This window comes from Rhinolophus hipposideros (assembly GCF_964194185.1).
Source record: "Rhinolophus hipposideros genome assembly, chromosome: 22".
NCBI classification, from domain to species: Eukaryota; Metazoa; Chordata; class Mammalia; order Chiroptera; family Rhinolophidae; genus Rhinolophus; species Rhinolophus hipposideros.
In genome coordinates, this window is record NC_138068.1 from 44118310 (window position 1) to 44138801 (window position 20492).

At 43.2% G+C, this 20492-nt stretch overlaps 1 protein-coding gene and 1 pseudogene across 2 annotated transcripts; one reads left to right on the forward strand and one right to left on the reverse strand.

Moving 5' to 3' along the window:
• Positions 1-255: 255 nt before the first annotated feature.
• LOC308490994 (UPF0711 protein C18orf21 homolog) lies at positions 256-2006 on the reverse strand (annotated as a pseudogene). Its single transcript has 2 exons — positions 1953-2006; positions 256-862 (listed from the first exon to the last, which is right to left on the reverse strand). The product of its transcript is annotated as a UPF0711 protein C18orf21 homolog (transcript).
• Positions 2007-4023: 2017 nt separating this feature from the next.
• On the forward strand, positions 4024-9066 carry LOC308490995 (putative cystatin-15; the record flags this gene model as incomplete). Its single annotated transcript, XM_081033787.1, has 3 exons — positions 4024-4245; positions 6220-6330; positions 8986-9066. Exons 1-3 carry the CDS (start codon positions 4051-4053, stop codon positions 9064-9066), a joined length of 387 nt encoding a protein of 128 aa, XP_080889913.1. The 5' UTR covers positions 4024-4050.
• Positions 9067-20492: the final 11426 nt, after the last annotated feature.

Sequence of the window (20492 nt, forward strand, 5' to 3'; positions counted from 1 at the left end):
GGGAGGAGAATATAATATAATCACTTAATGCCCATAAATATTTTTACTATTTACCCTGTGAGCTAGGCAGGTTTCAGTTATTCATTCTAAAGAGGTATTTTCTCCATAAACCCTGAAGAATGTCAAGAAAAGTTTGTTTTTGGACCCTCATTTTCATGTATTTTAAGAATGAATGAAATTTTTAATAAGTTGTTTTTTGACTAACTTTAGTGTCAGAAATTGCATTAAACATTTCTTATTTTCATATTCCACCCTTTAGAAAGAAGATGAGAAATTTCTGAAGTCCACCTTTGGATTATTTTGGAATTCACTCTGAGAAACATTTGTAATTAAGAGAAATGTTTCTTGGTTTTGCTCACATTCTTTGAGAAGCAAGTGAATGTTAACTGTCCACGTGTAGCTGTTTTGTAAATCATGAACCAGACATATCATGATTTAGGTTTGCAGAACTTAAGCTGAGACCAGAAGCTGGGCATCTGTTGTATTCAGGCTGTTTACTCGTGGGAGTGATTAAGATTGTTCTTCAATGCTGATAGAAAGCTGCTACTTTTACCACAATTAATTGTTCTGTTGCATGTTTTATAAGTAATCAACAATACACTGTAGGAGTCTTTGTACTTTTCCACAATATTTGCATCTTTAAAACTGAGTGTATAATTTCTTGCTTCTTGATTAGCAAGATTTGGATTTTAGGTGTCAGTTTAGGCTTGTGTTTGTGAGGCAGACAAGAATTATCCAGAACCAGCAACTGGAAATAGTATGGACATGTTCCTTTAAAAGTGCTTTTAGCATAGGGTATAACAAGAACATCAGAGTCCTGTGGACATGGTGCCTGGCTCGGGCTGCTCGTGGGGACCAGAAGCTGGGCATTGACATGCCTCCAGCACAAGTCTCATACTTCCCTTGAAGTCCTACAACCTATGGCCTCCTTGACCTTCCAGGGGTTGGTTCAGGAATACTAAATGTCATGTGTTCTGCCTAGAGTTTTCTTGTCTCCCCCAACCTTATTCCATGTCTTTTCTGTGATAGAGTCACCACCCACGTATGTGTCCAAGGGCAAACACCTGGGGCCCACCCTTGACCCCACTCTTTCTCCCACCCCTCGTTAGAACAAAGGATGCTCCTAGTGCTCTTCTCACTTAGGAAGTTATAAGGGATTCAAAGAGCTCTGTGCCAAGAATCAGGGTCAGAGTATATATATATATATATTCATATATATAGTGGGGACACACTCCCAGAGAGCAGTTTCCAGGCTCTCGGCCTCCCATGGAAAGGTGCTGGCTCGGGTAGTAGATGTCCGTCAGCTGTGGTTAGTTGGCTGTTTGCTGTGGCTAGTTGGCTGTCAGCGGTAACCAGTTAGCCAATTAGCCACTGATATAACTGCCGCAGCTACACTGGTTGGTCTAGTTGGTCTGTTGGCAAGCAAAGAAGCGGACAGCAGGTTGCAGATCATGTGGATCCAACCTCCAGTGAGACTATAGTGGTATGACGCCACGACCTATGGCTCTGTGGGTGTTCCTTTTTGGCCTCACCATGTCCTGTGTTCTTATGTGGGGAGCAGGAGCAGAGACCCCGCCTGACACCTCGCATGACAAATGGCACAGCGAGCAGGGTGATATATATATAATTATCTCACAGAAGGATTATTGAAGGAGACTTAGGAAAGTCTTCAGGGACACTCCTGGGGAAGAATGAAGGTCCTGGTCCCACTCCCACCAGATTCCAGGGCTCCCCCACCTGGAGGGTGAAGTCAGTCATTCAAAGCAGGCAGAGCTGCTCCTGGAACAGCAGTGAGCTGAACCTGTGCTCCCAGCTTGATTAGTGGACCGGAGACACCCTGATCATACCCACCTGACCTTCCTCCCAGGATGGAGCCCTGTTGCCTGTGCCCAGCCTCAAATTTTCCTAAGACCTTAGGGTTCAAGCAGATGCTGTTCTCCCTGTGTCCTCACCCTCTCTTTGCTCCCATTACTCTGGATCCCAGACTGTTTAATTAGTGTGCTCATCCCACCTGTCCCTCTAGTCTCCTGGAGTGCAAGGACACGTCCCATCAGTCCAAGCTCTTGTTCATTATCCAAGAGCTAACATCTGGTCTGTGGGACTCAGATCTTGGGGATGGGCCTCAGTCAGGGTGATGACTGCAGTGGGGCTGGTCTCCCGCTCCTATCCCAGCTTTGGGGGAAGACTCCCCTTGGGGTGCGTCATGCAGGGTGTCACGTGCGGTCTCAGCTCCTGCTCCCCACATAAGAACGCAGGATATGGTGAGGCCAAAAGGGAACACCCACGGAGCCATAGGTAGGGGAGTCATACCACTATACTCTCACTGGCGGCCGGTTGAGACACACGAAGTAAGAGTCACATGATCCGCGATCCGCCGGCCGCTTTTCTGCCTGCCAACCAGCCAACCAACCAACATAGTCACGGCAGTTACATCAGCAGCCAATTGGCCAACTGGCTACAGCCAACGACTAACCACCACCTGAGCCAGCACCCCTCCACGCGAACCCGAGAGCCTGGAAACTGCTCTCTGGGACTCTGTCCCCACAGGGTGGATTTGCAGCTTCTGCTGAGTGGGTGGATGCCCACCTGGACCATCTCCTGGGCAGTGTGCTGGCTCCCTAGGACTCGCGGGGTGGGGGACATTCAGGCAGCATCCTGTAAACTGGGAGGCCTCCTCAGGGGCAGGTGATGGCCCCTCCACTCATCCTCTCAGGAGCCCCTGGGCTCAGGTGTGTGGACTCCGGAACCCTGCCTGTCATCCTGGCGGAACCTTGAGCTTCTCAAGCTCTACCCGGTCCACTGTTTTTGCTTTTCTTTCCTTTTGTAGTTTTTAATGAATCTTGAGCCCCTATTAAGTTCTTCATGCTAAGTGCTCTCAGACGTTACATCTTTCTGATTTTATGTCTTGCAATTACATTTTTCAGGTGGACTGCACTTTTGTTGTGGATGCCCAACCATGGTTTTCCCAGTTCACCCTGATGAACAGCACCTGCGTGCAGAAATAGGCGAGGAGGGAGCTCCTGTCTTTTCACAGCAGAAGATCCTTTTCCTGTAGAGAATGACAGTCAGTGTGTAGTTCGGTCTGTGAAGTACCAGGGGAATTAAAGGCATCTCAGAGCACTTTCTGGGTCCCTGTCAGTTTTATACTGTCCTGTTGTTTGTTTTTCATGGAAGTCTCTGCCAGTGACACGTGGTAAAGGGTTTATCATTATTGCTCTTAATTTGGCTGCAGGCGCAGAGTGTTCAGGAAAGCAAACTCCCCAGTTCATGAGAATCTGCTCTTTCTGGTTGTTGCAGAGCCCCCACTAGTTTGTTTGTATCCTTATTCATTCATTCACTTGCCCATCCATCCATCTTTCCATCCATCCATCCATCCATCCATCCATCCATCCATCCATCCACTCATTCAAATATCAATTTGTCCATGCTCTCTTCCACTCCACTCATAGGAATGAAAACAACTTTTCCAGGGAAGAGACTCCTATGTCTCCTGTGCTTCCATCTCTGTAACCATCTCTGATAGTGGGGTGACCCTTCTGAGGGTGTATGTCCTCTCCATGTATTATAAACTCTTCTCCACACTGCCAAGCATGGGCAGTGTTACTTGTGATGCTCCCTGAGGTCGTGGGCTGCAGCAAGTTGCGAGGTTGACTTGGATTTTAGCTCAAATCCTCAGGATTCAGGGCCCACAACTATTCCTAAGAAGTGCTGTGTATCTGTCATTCTTGGGCTACACTGCTGTGAGGGCAAGCAAGGTGGGATTGGACCCCCCCACTCAGGTCCTTTCAGATCTGGGCTGGGACAGGAGAAGGCAGCCCTAGGCTTATGTGACAAGGGGGTGGAAAATATGTCTCCTGTTCTGCCTTCTTTTTGGTGGTGACAGGAGGGACAAGGCTGGGAGTGGAGAGAAAGCTAGATAAAGCACTGGTCAGCAGCTCAGAGATTCTGCGGGACAGGGCTGCGTGGGATGCAGAGCTGTGGAGGCAGCTTCACAGCAGCTGCCATCCCTCACCCGTGTGCTGCTGGCCACCAGGGCTGACATCAGACAACATGTTCCTGAAGGCACCTCTGCTCTTTGCGCTCGTTGTGCTGGGGCCTCATGTCTGCAGTTCCAACTTTGTAGACATTAGTAAGAGCTCCAGTTTCTTTGCCATGTGTGTGGAATTTGCCATGTTTCAATTCAACCAAGCCCATCTGGATGAGTACGCTTACAAGCTGCTGTGGGTGGGGAGAAGCCAACGCAAGGTGAGTGGCACATCCAATCCTCTCTGAGGCTCCATGTTGGCCCTGAAACCAGGCATGGGAGCGGTGAATTCTTGGTCTGCAAAAAAGAACAAAGGATGTTTTTTCTTTTCAGTAAATATTTTTTTTAAATGTAAGGTATCGTTACAAGTGCTTCTGTTTTGTTTCCTTAATGAGTGAAACCCCTGAAAAACAAAGTAGAGAAGGAAAGAAGATAGCAGAAGGGAAAGAATTAGTATCAGAGATTCAGCTGTGGTTTGACAGAGAAGAAAAGCAGCCTCCCATGTAAGATAGCTGAGGGAAGCAAGGAGAGCAGAGATTGAATGTCTGCAAGATGAGCCCTTAGGTGCTGGAAATAAAAGCCCAAGGAGCAAAGGCATCACAGCGGAACTGACTGCAGGCCTTGGCTAGCTCCAGGGAGCCTTGCTGTGCTGGTCAGCAAGCAGGATGCTGAGACGTGTCCTGCTTGAAGCCATCAAGCCTTGACTGCACAGCCACTGTGGTTCCAGGCCCGGGTGGAGGTGGCAAAGAAGACAGATGTGTGTTCTCATGGGACAGTTATGCTGGTGGAAAGAGGCAAAAAGACATCAGGTTCATGAGGGAAATAGCCTTCTGGGTCTGCTTAAAGTGGATGTAGGGTGCACTGATGTGGGGTGTGGGAGAAAGAGTGGTGTAAAAGGTGGGCCCCTGGTGTTTGCCCTTGGGCACATAGGTGGGTGGTGACTCTATCACTGAAAAGACAGTGCAGTAAGATTGGGGGACAACAAAAAACTCTAGGCAGAACACATGACATTTAGTATTCCTGAACCAACCCCTGGGAGGTCAAGGAGGCAGTAAGTTGTAGGACTTTAAGGGAAGTAAGAGACTTGTGCTGGAGGCATCTGTCAATGCCCAGCTTCTGGTCCCCCACGAGCAGCCCGAGCCAGACACCATGTCCACAGGACTCTGATGTTCAGGGTCCCACCTCTGACCACACTCCGGAAGAGACAAACAGGAGGGCGGACCTCACCTGCACCGGGGAACTGGCTTCCCTCAGTCTTTCCCATTTCTTGACATCTCCTTTTCCTTGGGTTGCGTCCCAACCCTGTACCCAGGGAGGCCGCAAAGGCCTCTGCCCTAGACCTTGAGTTCCGTCCTAGCTCAGGGTCTGGTGACCGTGCATGGCGTTTGGACATGCATGAGTGTCTCAGTATTTTGTTGGTGCATGTCACCTGCAGGAATTTATGAGCCCCAAACAATATGCCTTCTAGACAATGCCAGATCAGTCTGCTTTTTCTCCCTGTGCTTATTTCTAGCTAGATTTCTCTCTGTGTTTGAGTTCGTCCCTAGTTTTCATGGACCGCTACTTAAGGAAATGATATCATAACTTTTAATAACTACTTATAGAAGCCTAATAAACAGACAGACAGCACCTGACTCATAAATATCATCTCAGTGAATGTCTACAAGATGAGCCCTTATGTGCAGCCAGCTCCCACAGGAAGAGACAGAGTGTTCCCAGCCCCCAGAACCCCCGAAAGGGATAGTGCAGCTCTGATGTGTAATCAGAGGACAAACATGCCCGTTATCCTCTTCTCTATAGAAGCAATCATTCCGTGTGTTCTCTTGGTGTCTGGGAGCTACTCAGGCATAAGAGTGAGAGATTGGTCACATGTCAGTTGTGGCTGCAACATGTGTAGGCTCATTTCCATCCTGTCAAAAAGCCCCCCCACCACCACTGCCAACGTTCATGGCATGGTCAGTGTGACGACCAGGTATTGGCCATCAGGAGGAGTGTGGCAGGGGAGACCTAGTGCACGCTTTAGGTGCATTTAGGGACACCTTTCTGTTGATTATATCCTTAGAGAGAAATCGCACATGTACTATGTATATGCGTATTCTAGACTTTTGCTCGTTTTTCAACTTGATTCTCTGGCTTTCTTTTTCAATAATGAAAAGCAAACATTTAGCAGCTGTTTTATAATTTCTTCTTGACAGAGGTGGACAATGACATTTTTAATGGATTTGGAGATGGGCCGCACAATTTGTAAAAAATATGCTGAAGATATTGAAAACTGCCCCTTGCAAGAAGGCCCAGGCGAGAAAAAGGTTTGAGAGTAAAATCAGCCCCAAAGCATCATGAATCTTCTGAGAATGAAAAATAATATCAAGGAAGCTGTATTGGAAAAACCCACATTCCTGCCTATGTGCCTCCTTCACTCCTCACACACACTTCACTCCTGACTTCTGTTCACCAAATTGGGTAGGAAGGCGGTTAGATTCTGACAGTAAGAAGCAATTCTCTGTGACACCAGCTGGGTGACAGATAATTTACCTCAATCCTTTTTTCTTTTTTTTTTCCTTTTTTTTTTTTTTTTTTTAGTTTCAGGTGTACAAAACAATGTAATAATTAGACATTTACACCCCTCACAAAGTGATAACCCTCTGCCCCCAATCTACTACCCCTCTGACATCGTACATAGCTGTTACAGTTCCAATGATTCTGTTACCTATGTTGTAGTCCACATCCTGTTACAATATGTATATATTTAATTATAGTTGATATTCAGTATTATTCAGCTTCAGCTTCAGGTGCACACTGTAGTGGTCAGGCATCTACACCATCAATGAAGTGGTCTCCCTAATAAGACAAGTGCCCATCTGACACCCTACAAAATCTTTACATTATTGATTATATTCTGTCTATCTAGAGACAGGGTCAGGTGCCACAGCGTAAGGTCTCAGTCCACAACACTACCGCCATCCACTTCAGAGGTCAATCACAAGTAGTAGGTCCCGCAGTTACCCCCACTTTCCGTCCAAGTTGGCTACAAATCTGAGGTTTCCCCAACCCTCTCCTTAGGTTTGAATAATTTGCTGGAGTAGCTCACAGAACTCATGAAAATACTTACATTTACCAGTTTATTAAAGGATATGATGAAGGATACAGGTGAATAGCCAGATGAAGAGATATATAGGGTGAGGTCTGGAAGGTTCCTGAGTGCAGGAGCTTCTGTCCCCGTGGAATTGGGGTGCGTCACCCTTCCAGTACCTGAATGTGTTCACCCACATAGAAGCTCCCCGAATACTGTATTTTGGGGATTTTATGGAGGCTTCACATAGACACGATCGATCATTAACTCCATTTCTAGCCCCTCTTCCCTCTCTGGAGGATGGGGTTGGGAAGGCTGAAAATTCCATGCTTCTAATCATGGCGTGGTTTTTCCTAGTGACCTACCCTCATCCAGGAGTCATCCAGAAGCCCACCTACAGTCACCTCCTTAGAACAAAAGTGCTCCTAGAACAAAATGCCCCTAATGCTCTTTTCACTTTGGAAGTTATAAGGGATTTAAAGAGCTCTGTGCCAAGAAACAGGGGCAGGATAGATATATATGTATACATATATATATATGTGTGTGTGTGTGTGTGTGTGTGTGTGTGTATTATTACTATTATTATTACTATTACTGTCTCACAGAAGGATTATTGAAGGAGGCTTAGGAAAGTCTTCAGGGACACTCCTGGGGAAGAATGAAGGTCCTGGTCCCACTCCCACCAGATTCCAGGGCTCCCCCACCTGGAGGGTGAAGTCAGTCATTCAAAGCAGGCAGAGCTGCTCCTGGAACAGCAGTGAGCTGAATCTGTGCTCCCAGATTGATTAGTGGACCAGAGACACCCTGATCTTACCCACCTGACCTTCCTCCCAGGATGGAGCCCTGTTGCCTGTGCCCAGCCTCGAAGTTTCCTAAGACCTTAGGGTTCAAGCAGATGCTTTTCTCCCTGTGTCCTCACCCTCTCTTTGCTCCCATTTCTCTGGATCCCAGACTGTTTAATTAGTGTGCTCATCCCACCTGTCCCTCTAGTCTCCTGGAGTGCAAGGACACGTCCCATCAGTCCAAGCTCTTGTTCATTATCCAAGAGCTAACATCTGGTCTGTGGGACTCAGATCTTGGGGATGGGCCTCAGTCAGGGTGATGACTGCAGTGGGGCTGGTCTCCCGCTCCTATCCCAGCTTTGGGGGAAGACTCCCCTTGGGGTGCGTCATGCAGGGTGTCACGTGGGGTCTCAGCAATTGCTCCCCACATAAGAACGCAGGATACGGTGAGGCCAAAAAGGAACACCCACGGAGCCATAGGTAGGGGAGTCATACCACTATACTCTCACTGGCGGCCGGTTGAGACACACGAAGTAAGAGTCACATGATCCGCGATCCGCCGGCCGCTTTTCTGCCTGCCAACCAGCCAACAAACCAACACAGTCACGGCAGTTACATCAGCAGCCAATTGGCCAACCGGCTACAGCCAACGACTAACCACCACCTGAGCCAGCACCCCTCCACGCGAACCCGAGAGCCTGGAAACTGCTCTCTTGGACTCTGTCCCCACAGGGTGGATTTGCAGCTTCTGCTGAGTGGGTGGATGCCCACCTGGACCATCTCCTGGGCAGTGTGCTGGCTCCCTAGGACTTGCGGGGTGGGGGACATTCAGGCAGCATCCTGTAAACTGGGAGGCCTCCTCAGGGGCAGGTGATGGCCCCTCCACTCATCCTCTCAGGAGCCCCTGGGCTCAGGTGTGTGGACTCAGTAACCCTGCCTGTCATCCTGGCGGAACCTTGAGCTTCTCAAGCTCTACCCGGTCCACTGTTTTTGCTTTTCTTTCCTTTTGTAATTTTTAATGAATCTTGAGCCCCTATTAAGTTCTTCATGCTAAGTGCTCTCAGACGTTACATCTTTCTGATTTTATGTCTTGCAATTACATTTTTCAGGTGGACTGCACTTTTGTTGTGGATGCCCAACCATGGTTTTCCCAGTTCACCCTGATGAACAGCACCTGCGTGCAGAAATAGGCGAGGAGGGAGCTCCTGTCTTTTCACAGCAGAAGATCCTTTTCCTATAGAGAATGACAGTCAGTGTGTAGTTCGGTCTGTGAAGTACCAGGGGAATTAAAGGCATCTCAGAGCACTTTCTGGGTCCCTGTCAGTTTTATACTGTCCTGTTGTTTGTTTTTCATGGAAGTCTCTGCCAGTGACACGTGGTAAAGGGTTTATCATTATTGCTCTTAATTTGGCTGCAGGCGCAGAGTGTTCAGGAAAGCAAACTCCCCAGTTCATGAGAATCTGCTCTTTCTGGTTGTTGCAGAGCCCCCACTAGTTTGTTTGTATCCTTATTCATTCATTCACTTGCCCATCCATCCATCTTTCCATCCATCCATCCATCCATCCATCCATCCATCCATCCATCCACTCATTCAGACTCCTATATGTCCATGCCTCTCTTCTACTCCACTAATAGGAATGCAGACAATTTTTCCAGGGAAGAGACTCCTATGTTCCCTGTGCTTCCATGTCTGTAACCATGCTGACCATGGGATGTCTCTTTTGTAGTAGACCTTGCCTAGGCAGAGGATGGGTGGTAGTGGGATTGAAACTCACAGCAGGTCTGCCCTTTATGGATACTCATGCTGTTATCTCTACTAGGAGCTGCATAATAACAAAAACAATTTTCCCATGTCCTCCTAGAAGGCTATGAGCATAACTCTGATCTCCATCACTCCTTCCCCACCTGCTCATTGATGCTTGTATTTCCACTTCTGCACGCAGCCTGCCCTTCGCAGCTATCAACACCAATAACCCCTTCCCCTGGGACAGGCACTGTGGCAACTGATACCCACCTTGAGGAGCAACTTTCTCTTCCTGTGGGCTGGTGGGGAGCAGCCATGGAAAAGCAGAGAGATGGAATGTGTGGGAGGGTGTGGAACATGAATTGGGACAGAGACACAGTGAATCTTTGTCACGTAAGAAATACATGATGTCCCCAGGTGATCGGACTTGTAGCCAAGGTTTTGAAATGTTTCTTTAAAGGACTCCAATACTTAAAAATTGTGTAAATCGCAGTTAGGGCATTTTGTCTGTGGCTTGTGTCTTTCCTCTGGTTCCTATTTCACAGAACATGGGATTAAAAACATGGCTCCATTTACTGAGTTGATGTCCACAGGACATGGGCTGTGTGAGGTCTTTGTTAGGGTTGGTACATTTTGTGCCTTACACCGCTGTCATTGATGAACACACATTTGTAGTTTCTGAATGATGCATCATGCACCAAGGTCAGTCAGAACCAGGAGCAGCCTATTTTGTGTCATTATGTCCTAGAGAGACCTCTCCAGATCCAGCTCAGTCATTAGTTGTCCCAGATCAGGAGAGACTAAAAATACATGTGAAAGTTATAAGCAAAACAACAGAGAAATTGACACATATTTTAGAAATTATTGATTTCCATGAAACACAAACTGTTTTATGGAATTACCTCATTTGAAGGATTAGGGATCTTTAAAATATATTTGCTGAGACCGCTCTTGAAATGGGGACTTAACCCAAACATCAGAACTTGGGGTTCAGGAAAAACTTCAAATTGAGAGGGTAGGAGGTGGAGGAAAAAGAGAAGAATCATGCTTCCTGCAAGTTGGATGGCATAAATTTTGAGTTATGAGATTATCTCCATGAATCCCCACCACCAGTCCCCTTTCCCATTTCCATATCAGGGCACCGGCATCTGGTCTCATGGTTCCTTACTGTGGTTTTCTGAACTTGAGCTCAAGGCCGAGCGATTCTAGCATCCCTATTACCCATTTTCCTTTTTACAAAGTGTGATCAAAAGATACAGTGAATGTTTAAATAAAATATATATATATATATATATATGTATATTATAGCAAATAACACATTGCCATTAACCCCCCCCCCCTCAAAATATACCCCCTTACTTTGAACACACTTATTCCATTGTTCTTGCCACTTCCTGAAGCAGTTCTGGAAGTCCTCTTTCGTGTGTGTCTTTACTTCATCCTCCATCATGACAACACTCCATGTCACACATCACTTCTGGTATGGTGGCAATTTCTGTCAAATAAAAACAGTACGGTGTGTCCTCATCCACCTTATTCACAGGCATGTGGGACTACATTTTACTGAAGAAAATTGATCTGGAACCATGTGACTTCTGGCTCTTCCCCAAAGTCAAAATGACCATGGAAAGGACACGTTTTGAATTGACTGAGGACATTGAGGCAGCCACGACAGCACAACTAAAGACACAAAAGAGGACTTCCAGAACTTCTTCAGAAAGTGGCAAGAATGATGAGATAAGTGTGTTCAAAGCGAGGGGCAGTGTTTTGAGGGGAATTAATTGTAACGTGTCTTTTACTGAAATATTTTTTTAAAAATTTAAAAATTCACTGAATTTTTTTTATCACATCTCATAACCTCGTAACTTTTTGGTTTCCAAACATAAAGATTCACAAGCATTATACAAAGAAACAAAGCTTAGAAACACTTGTAACTAACCACTTGTTATCTTCTTTTTTGATACTTTCCAAATATTATTTTCAGAACATATAACCTTCCACAAAACTACTATTGTTTATCTGATTTCCAGTCCTTTCTTATGAAGTCACGTTGTCAGCCCAAGAATATCATCAGCTGATCAAAACCAACAAATCAATGTCTCAAACCATCATGTTTGCCAGGATGAGCCCTTCACCCCTGTCTCCAACTGCCCCATACTCAGGTCCCATCACTCAGCATCTGCCCTAATCTACTCCCAGCACTCCATTGACTCTATACCGTTTCCTCTCCTTCCTCTTCCAGTCTCTTCACTGCACCTCACTTTTGGAATCTGCTACTCTTTAAATGATAACACCCATTATCTCTGAAATTGTTTATATTTTAAATAGACCTGTTCTGTGGCTTACATTCTGTACACAGCGGTCAAACAAATCTAAAATATGATCCAAGTAATGCAAAGCCTCAAATTAGTTCTATATTTTTTAAACACAGAATCTCCAGCACTTAGTCAAAAGACAAGATGTGATGGGGCAGAACAAAAATTAATAACAAAAAATTTGAAAAGATATCTCAACAATGTGGTTATCAGATATGGATGTTAACGTGCCAAAGATGAATAGATCCAAGGAATTCAAAGACGGATGATACTAGCAAAGAAGTAGAAACTATCAAAAAATAATAATAATAAAAGGAAAGTCCTAGGACTGAAAAATACTATAACTGAAATGAAGAATGTGATAGGCAGGTAAACTTCAGATTAGAAATAGCTGAAGGGAGAATTAGTCAACAGGAGGCAAACCAGAGGAGATAGTGCAGGATGAAAAGTATGAGAAGACCAATGTGAGATCTACCCCATAGTGGAAGAAAGAGACAATGGGACATAAGCAATAATTGCAAATGTAAAGCCTGAATTATCTAGAACTGACTGAAGACATCAAACCATTGATTTAAGCAGTGTTACAAACCTTAAGCAGAATAATAAAAGAAACCTACAACTGAGCATAAAGAATTAAAAATCAAATTTAAGGAGAAAAATCTTAAAATTAGAGGTAAAAAGATACCTTATCTTCAAATAACCAATTATCAGGCTTTTAGCCACCCTCAGATAAGAAACAATGAAAATCAAAAGATATTGTCACCATCTTCTTTTTTTTCTGTTTGTGAATTTTAATTAATTAATTTTTATTATTAGTTTCAGTTGTACGAAACAACATAATGATTAGACATTTACACACCTCACAAAGTGATAACGCCACCAAGTCTACTACCCACCCGACACAGTGCACTGCTTTTACAATACCATTGACTATGTTCTCTATACTGTACTTTACGTAAGGATGGACTAAAGTATACTATGCCAACACTAACAAAAAAAAATGTCAGTGTAACAGTACTAATACCCTATAAAATAAACTCTAAGACAAGAAACACTGCTTAAAATAAAGGGGGGTATTTTACTGAAGAAAATGCTTCATTAGGAAAATATAACACTCTGATTGTGTAGGTACCTGTCTCAAAATAGTTAAAGCAAAAACAGAAAGAATAAAAAGGAGAAATAATCACCTCCACAATCATTGTAAGAGAGTATAAAACTCAATTTCTAGGGACAGGTAAAACCAACCTGACACAATAATACGTCAGTCAAGGTTTCAAGTTCTGATATAGAAGTTCTGAATAACACAATATCAAATCACCTTGAACATCATTGAAATACTGAACATGAAAAAACTAATATTCAGAAATCAGTTGCATTTTTATACCAATAACAAAATACCATAAAAAGAAATTAAGAAAACAATCTCATTTACAATTACATCAAAAATAAATAAAATAAATTTAACCAAAGATGAAACAGACATGTGCTCAGAAAATTATGATATTGAAGAAAGAAATTGAGGAAGATACAAATAAATGGAAGCATATACCTTGTTCATGGATATAAAGAATTAACATTGTTAAAATGTCCACACTACCCAAAGCAATCTATAGATTCAAGGCAATCCCTATCAAAATACCAATGGCATTTTTCACAGAACTAAAATAAATAATCTTAAAATTTATATGGAACCATAAAAAACCCCGAATAGCCATGGCAGTCTTGAGAAATAAGAACAAAGTGGGAGGTATCATGCTACCTGACATCAAATCATACAAGGCTATAGTAAGCAAAACAGCATGGTACTGGCATGAAAACAGACACATAGATCAATGGAACAGAATAGAGAGTCCAGAAATAAATCTATGTCTATATGGCCATTTAATCTATGACAACGGAAGGAAGAATATACAGTGGGGTAAAGACAGTCTATTCAATAAATGGTGCTGGGAAAACTGGACAGATAACATGCAAAACAATGAAACTGGACCACCATATTATGCCATATATAAGAATAAATTCAAAATAGATTAGACTTAAATGTAAGACTCCAAACCACAAAATTCCTCGAAGAAAATATAGGAAGTAAATTGGCAGACATTACTCTTAGTAATATTTTCACTGATATATCCCCTCAGGCAAGGGAAGCAAAAGAAAAACATAAACATGTGGGATTACATCAAACTAAAAAAGCTTTTCACAGCAAAGGAGAGCTTCAATACAACAAAAAGACATCCTACTGAATAGGAGAAGATATTTGCCAACAATACATCTGAAAAGAGGTTAATATCCAAAATTTATTTAAAAACCTCATGCAACTCAACACCAAAAAAAAAAACACCAAACAACCCAATTAAAAATGGGCAAGGACATGAAGAGACATTTCTCTAAAGAGGACATACAGATGGCCAACAGACATATGAAAAGATGCTCAACATCACTAATCATTAAAGAAATGCAAATAAAAACCACAATGAGATACCATTTCACTCCTGCCAGAATGGCTATCATCAATAAATCAACAGACAACACGTGTCGGCAAGTATGTGGAGAAAAGGGCTCTGTTGGTGGAATTGCAGATTGGTGCAGCCACTATGGAAGGCAGTATGGTGCTTCCTCAAAAAATTGAAAACGGAACTACCTTATGACCCAGCAATTCCACTCTTGGGTATTTATCCAAAGAAATTCAAAAGAGCAATTCAAAAAAATATATGCACCCCTTTGTTTATTGCAGCACTATTTACAGTAGCCAAGATATGGAAACAACCGAAATGCCCATGATAGACGATTGGATAAAGAAACTATGGCACATTTATACAATGGAGTATTACTCGGCCATAAAAAAGAATGAAATCTTACTGTTTGCAACAATGCGGATGGATCTAGAGAATATCATGCTAAGTGAAATAAGTCAGACTCAGAAACACACATACCAAATGATCTCATTTATATGTGGAATCTAAAGAAAATAATAAACAAGCAAACAAAACAGAAATAGACTCAGAGATATAGAGAAAAAACTGATGGTTACTAGATGGGAGGGGTGTGGGGATGAGGGAGAAGGTGAAGGGATTAGAAAGTACAAATTGGTAGTCACACTATAATCACAGGGATAGGAAATACAGTTTGGGAAATATAATCAATAATGTTGTACAGATTATGTAGGTGCCAGATGGTCACTGGACATATCGGGGGAGTCACTTCATGGACTGTGTAGATACCTGACCACTGTGCTATAGGCCGGAAGCTGAAGTAAAATATATTTAGTCATGGGATGTAAAGCGCAGCATGGGTAATATAGTCAGCGGTATTGTAACAGCTATATTTGATGTCAGAGGGGTAGTAGATTGGGAGGGTTATCACTCTGTGAGGGGTATAAATGTCTAACTATTACATTGCTTTCTACATCTGAAACTAATAAAAACAAGTTGGTATGGAGTAAGGGGACATGTTGCAAAAAATACCACAAATGTAATAATTATAACCTAACATACATTAAAAAATATCAATGGCATTTTCACAGAACTAAAACAAATAATCCTAAAATTTACATGAATGACAAAAGACCCTGAATAGCCAAAGTAATTTTGAGAAAGAAGAACAAAGTTGGAGGTATCATGCTACCTGATATCAAACTATACTGGAAAGCTATAGTAATCAAAATAGCAAAGTAGGTAAACACTGTGCTCACCCCCTCCCACAACCACATCAAAATTACAACTAAATTATAGGACAACCATCATTGAGAACTGCCTGAGGACTAGCTGAACAGAAGTTTTATAACTAAGGAAATACAGAAGAAGCCATGTCAAGACTAGTAGAAGGGGTGGAGATGTGGAAAGGTCTGGTCCCGCACCCATGTACAGTGGTTAAAAATCAGGAGGGATATATTGGTTGCAGAGGTCCCCCCTGAAAGTGACAGGTCCCAGCTGCACACTGGGCTTCCCAGCCCAGGGTACCAGTGTCTGGAAGAGAAGTTCCCATAACTTCTGGCTGTGAAAATGAGTGGGGATTGTGGCTGAGTGAGATCAAAGGTTACTGGAGACCCAGGCACTCCTCTTAAAGGGCCCACACTTGGAGTTACTCACTGATGAACTCATTTGCTCTGAGCCCCAGCTCTAGGGCAGCAGCTTGAAAAGCATCAGGGACAAACAGGGAGGACCTGAATTGTCTAGCTTCAGGGCTATGGCTGCAGGGACAGGTTTCTCTCAGATAGAAGTGCTGGGAGAAGCCATTGTTCCTTTCTTGAGCCCCCCTTCACCCAGCCTGCAGACACAGGTCTCTATCAACCTTGTTAACACTGTTTGCCCTGCCTGGTGATTGTCTGGTCATGCCCTACCCAACTTGTGGACCCCCAATCTGCTTCCAGTAACTTTTCCAAACAAATGACTTGCTTGGCTCATGCTGTGAACTTTCCTAAAATCTCTGAAAGGTTCACACACCCCAAACAAGTAACATCTGGTCTCAGCATGCCTGGTGAGTGACCCCAAGCCTGGCACTGGTGACAGCCAGCCTCAGTTTGCCACTTAGCCTTTCCCAGGCACCTCCAAGCCCAGCACAAGTGACAACCATCTACAGATCACTTTGTAGCTCATACCAGGTGGCCCTAGGCAGGGCACAGGCAGCAGCTGACCTTGGCCTGCACCAGAGTCCCACCCCCCCAAGAGTCCACAGAACTAACACACCTAGTGGTCAGCTTCAAATCACACCAGAGCAACACCCAACCACCAACACAAATGACAAACCCCAAGGACAGACTCGACAGGCACCAGAGTTTTGCTAAAGAAATCCTGCTCTGTGGGGTCAACCCTTGCACTATAGTTGCTCCACTGTCCATGACTAGTTCTCACAGCCAATCAGCCTGAAGGTCAGTCCTTCCTATTGACATGACAATAGCAATTAAGGCTTAACTACAACAGGAAGGCACACACAACGCACACAAAGGACACACCAGCTCAGGTGACCAGGGAGACTGCCCTATTGGGCCCCACCAGACACCTATGTAAGGTCACTCTACCAAGACCAGAAGACATAGCAACTCTACTTAATACATAGAAACAAACACAGGGAGGAAGCCAAAATTAAGAAACAAGAAAACATGTACCAAATGAAAGAAGAGGGCAAACTCCAGAAAATAACTTAAAAAAATGGAAGTAAGCAGTCTACCAGATGCACAGTTCAAAACACTGGGTATAGGGATGCTCAATGAACTTAGGGGAAGAGAGATGAACTCAGTGAAAATGTAAAAAGAGTGACAGGAAACATAAAAATGAATATAGAAAACATAAAAAAGAACCAGTCTGAAATGAAGAATACAAAACTGAGATCAAGAATACATTAGAGGGGCTGCCGGATGACTCAGATGGTTAGAGCACAAGCTCTGAACAACAGGGTGTCGGTTCAATTCCCACATGGGCCAGTGAGCTGCGCCCTCCACAACTAAATTGAAGACAGCGAGCTGCTGCTGAGCTGCCAGAAGGGCGGCTGGATGGCTCAGTTGGTTAGAGTGTGAGCTCTTAACACAAGGTTGCCAGTTCAATTCCCCCATTGGATGGTGGGCTATGCCCCCTGCAACTAAAGATTGAAAACGGCAACTGGACTTGGAGCTGAGCTACGCCCTCCACAACTAGATTGAAGGACAACAACTCAGTGCTGACAGGCCCTGGAGAAACATACTGTTCCCCAATATTCCCCCAATAAAACTTATTAAAAGAGAGAAAGAAAAAAACAAAAAACAAAACATTACCAGATATCATAAAAATGGTTGTTATTGTGCTCACTTTGGCAGCACATATACTAAAATTGGAATGATACAAAGAAGAGTAGCATACCACTGCCCAAGGATGACATGCAAATTCATGAAGCATTCCATATTTTTTCTGTCAAACTGTTGCAGAATCCACTCCTGTAGATGTCTAGGAAGAGAAATAATAAATCATTGATTGCCATGAATAACCAAGGTGACGTGACAACTCAGGAAGAAAATGAAAAGTCTCCAGAAAATGAACATACAGACATGGAACTATGTGATTTAAATGACACAGAATTCAAGATTGCAGTTTTGAGAAAACTCAATGAGCTGCAAGAAAACACAGTCAGTTTAATGAACTCAGAAACACAATCAAAAAACAAAATGAACATTTTACCAAAGAGATTGAAATTTTTTAAAAGACCAAATAGAATTTTGGGAGGTTAAGAACTCAATAAAAGAAATGAAGAATGAAATAGCCAGCGTAGGTAGTAGAGTTGACCAGATGGAGGAAAGAATGAGTGACATCGAAAATAGAAACCTCGAAATTACACAGATGGAAGAAGAAAGAGACTTGAGACTTAAAAGAAATGAAAGAACTGTACAAGAACTTTCTGACTCCATCAGAAAGAGCAATATAAGAATAATGGGCATACCAGAAGGAGAAGAAAGAGACAAGGGAACAGAGAATATATTCAAAAAAATTGTTGATGAGAACTTCCCAAACTTGTGGACAGAGCTGGATCCTCGAATCCAAGAAGCAAATAGAATACCTAATCACCTCAATCCCAACAGGCCTTCTCCAAAGCATACTGTATTGAAGCTAACAAAAATTACCGATGGTGAACATACAATAAGATTTATAGGTGATGTAATACAGAATTGTACACCTGAAATCTATGTAATTTCACTAACAATTGTCACCCCAATAAATTTAAAAAAAAAAAAATTAACGACAAACAAAAAATCCTCAAGGCAGCCAGGGAAAAGAAGACGGTAACTTAAAAAGGAAAGCCCATTAGATTATCATCAGATTTTTCAGCAGAAATTTTACAAGCCTGGAGGGAGGTAAATCAAATATTCAAACTATTGAAAGAGAGAAATTATGAGCCAAGAAAAATATATCCAGCAAATATATCCTTTAGATATGAAGGAGAAATAAAGACCTTTCCAGACACACAGAAGCTGAGGGAATTTTCTAACACATGACCTGCACTACAAGAAATACTCAAGGAGGCTATTCCACCAACATAAATAGGGATAATTTGTGACAACCAAAACATAAAAGGGGGAGAGTAAAGGCCTGACCCAGAAAATGAATTGGAAAAAGTAAGCTGAAGAAAATGGAACACTTTAAATATGAAACTTTCTTTTACATAAACTTAATGGTAACCACTCAAAAAAGAAAAATCCAAAACTGAAATATATAACGTAATAAAAGAAGAAACAGAGGGAAACATCATAGAGTACCACCACACAGAAATAATCTAAAGAAAAGGCTATGTGAATGAACTAATCAGAAACAGTTTTGGGGACACAAAGAAAAAACCGAGAGTTGTTAGATGGGTGTGGGGGGCGGGGTTGGGGATAAGGGGAAAGGTGAAGGGATTTGGAAGCAGCTGGTAACCACAAGATGGCCTCAGGGTTTTTTTGAAAATTAATTTGGGGAAGGTATTCAATAATGTTGTAAAGATTTTGTTGGGTATCCGATGGACATGCGTCCTATTTGGGAGACCACCTCAGGGATACTGTGGATACCTGATCATGGCATTGTACACCAGAAGCTAAATATTAATGAATGCCAACTATAATTTTATATATATAATGTGATGGTTCAGTGTGAGGTCGGAGGGATAGTGGATGGGGGAAGAGGGGTTCACAGTGTGAGGGATATAAATGATGAACGTCTAAGTATTACCTTGTCTTGTACACCTGAAACTAATAAAAAAAAAAAAAGAAAAAAAAACAACAATAAAAAAGCAAAGAAACACTGGAGAAACAGGCTTACCAGAAAACTAAAGATAGAATTGTTGTCACACAGCAGCCTAGCCGACTGTCCCCCCGTGTCTTTCCTTGAGGAAAGAAAGGTCTGTGAGACTGTGCCTTTCTGGAACTTTGTTTTATCTTGATGTTTTACACCTCATATCTCTCTGTGTGGTCCCCAAAAGATGGTTTGCAGCCAATGATGAGTAAGATTCCCCACGGGGGGAACAACTCAAGCCAGGCGGAGCCGTGTGGGGACCCCCAATGAGCTGCCTTGGAAGATCTGGGAAGGGGCCTTGCCTCCCCTACCCCCTGCCTGGGAAAAGCCACTGCTGACTCTGGCTTTCCCCTCTCACCTGATTGTGAAAGAAGTCATGAGGACAATAATATCAGCACTCCCCTTTCACCCTACAATTAAGTTTCAGCATGAGAGACCTGTCCCTAAGGAGACACATGCCACCATTGTTAAGACATCATGGGACTTTCTGTTTGGGCTGTTTACAGGTAAAGGTGATTGGTCTGAATCATTTTTCTGGTATGATGTATAGGATTCACAGACCGTGGAAAAGACAATGCTACTTCTTTGTATGATAATCAATAAAAGCCACCAGTTGGCTCAATTCTGGGCTCCAGTCTCTCGTCAGGCTGTGAGACGCCCTGGACTTCTGAGATTTAACTGCATTAAGTCTCTGTTTCTTTCTTTCTTAAAACTTAATACAACACCACCCCTTCTCGTTCCCTTACAGCCCGTGTTGCGCTGGACGCAACGTAGAATGACAGAAAATCCTAACATATAAATTATCACCCTAAATGTAAATGGACTGA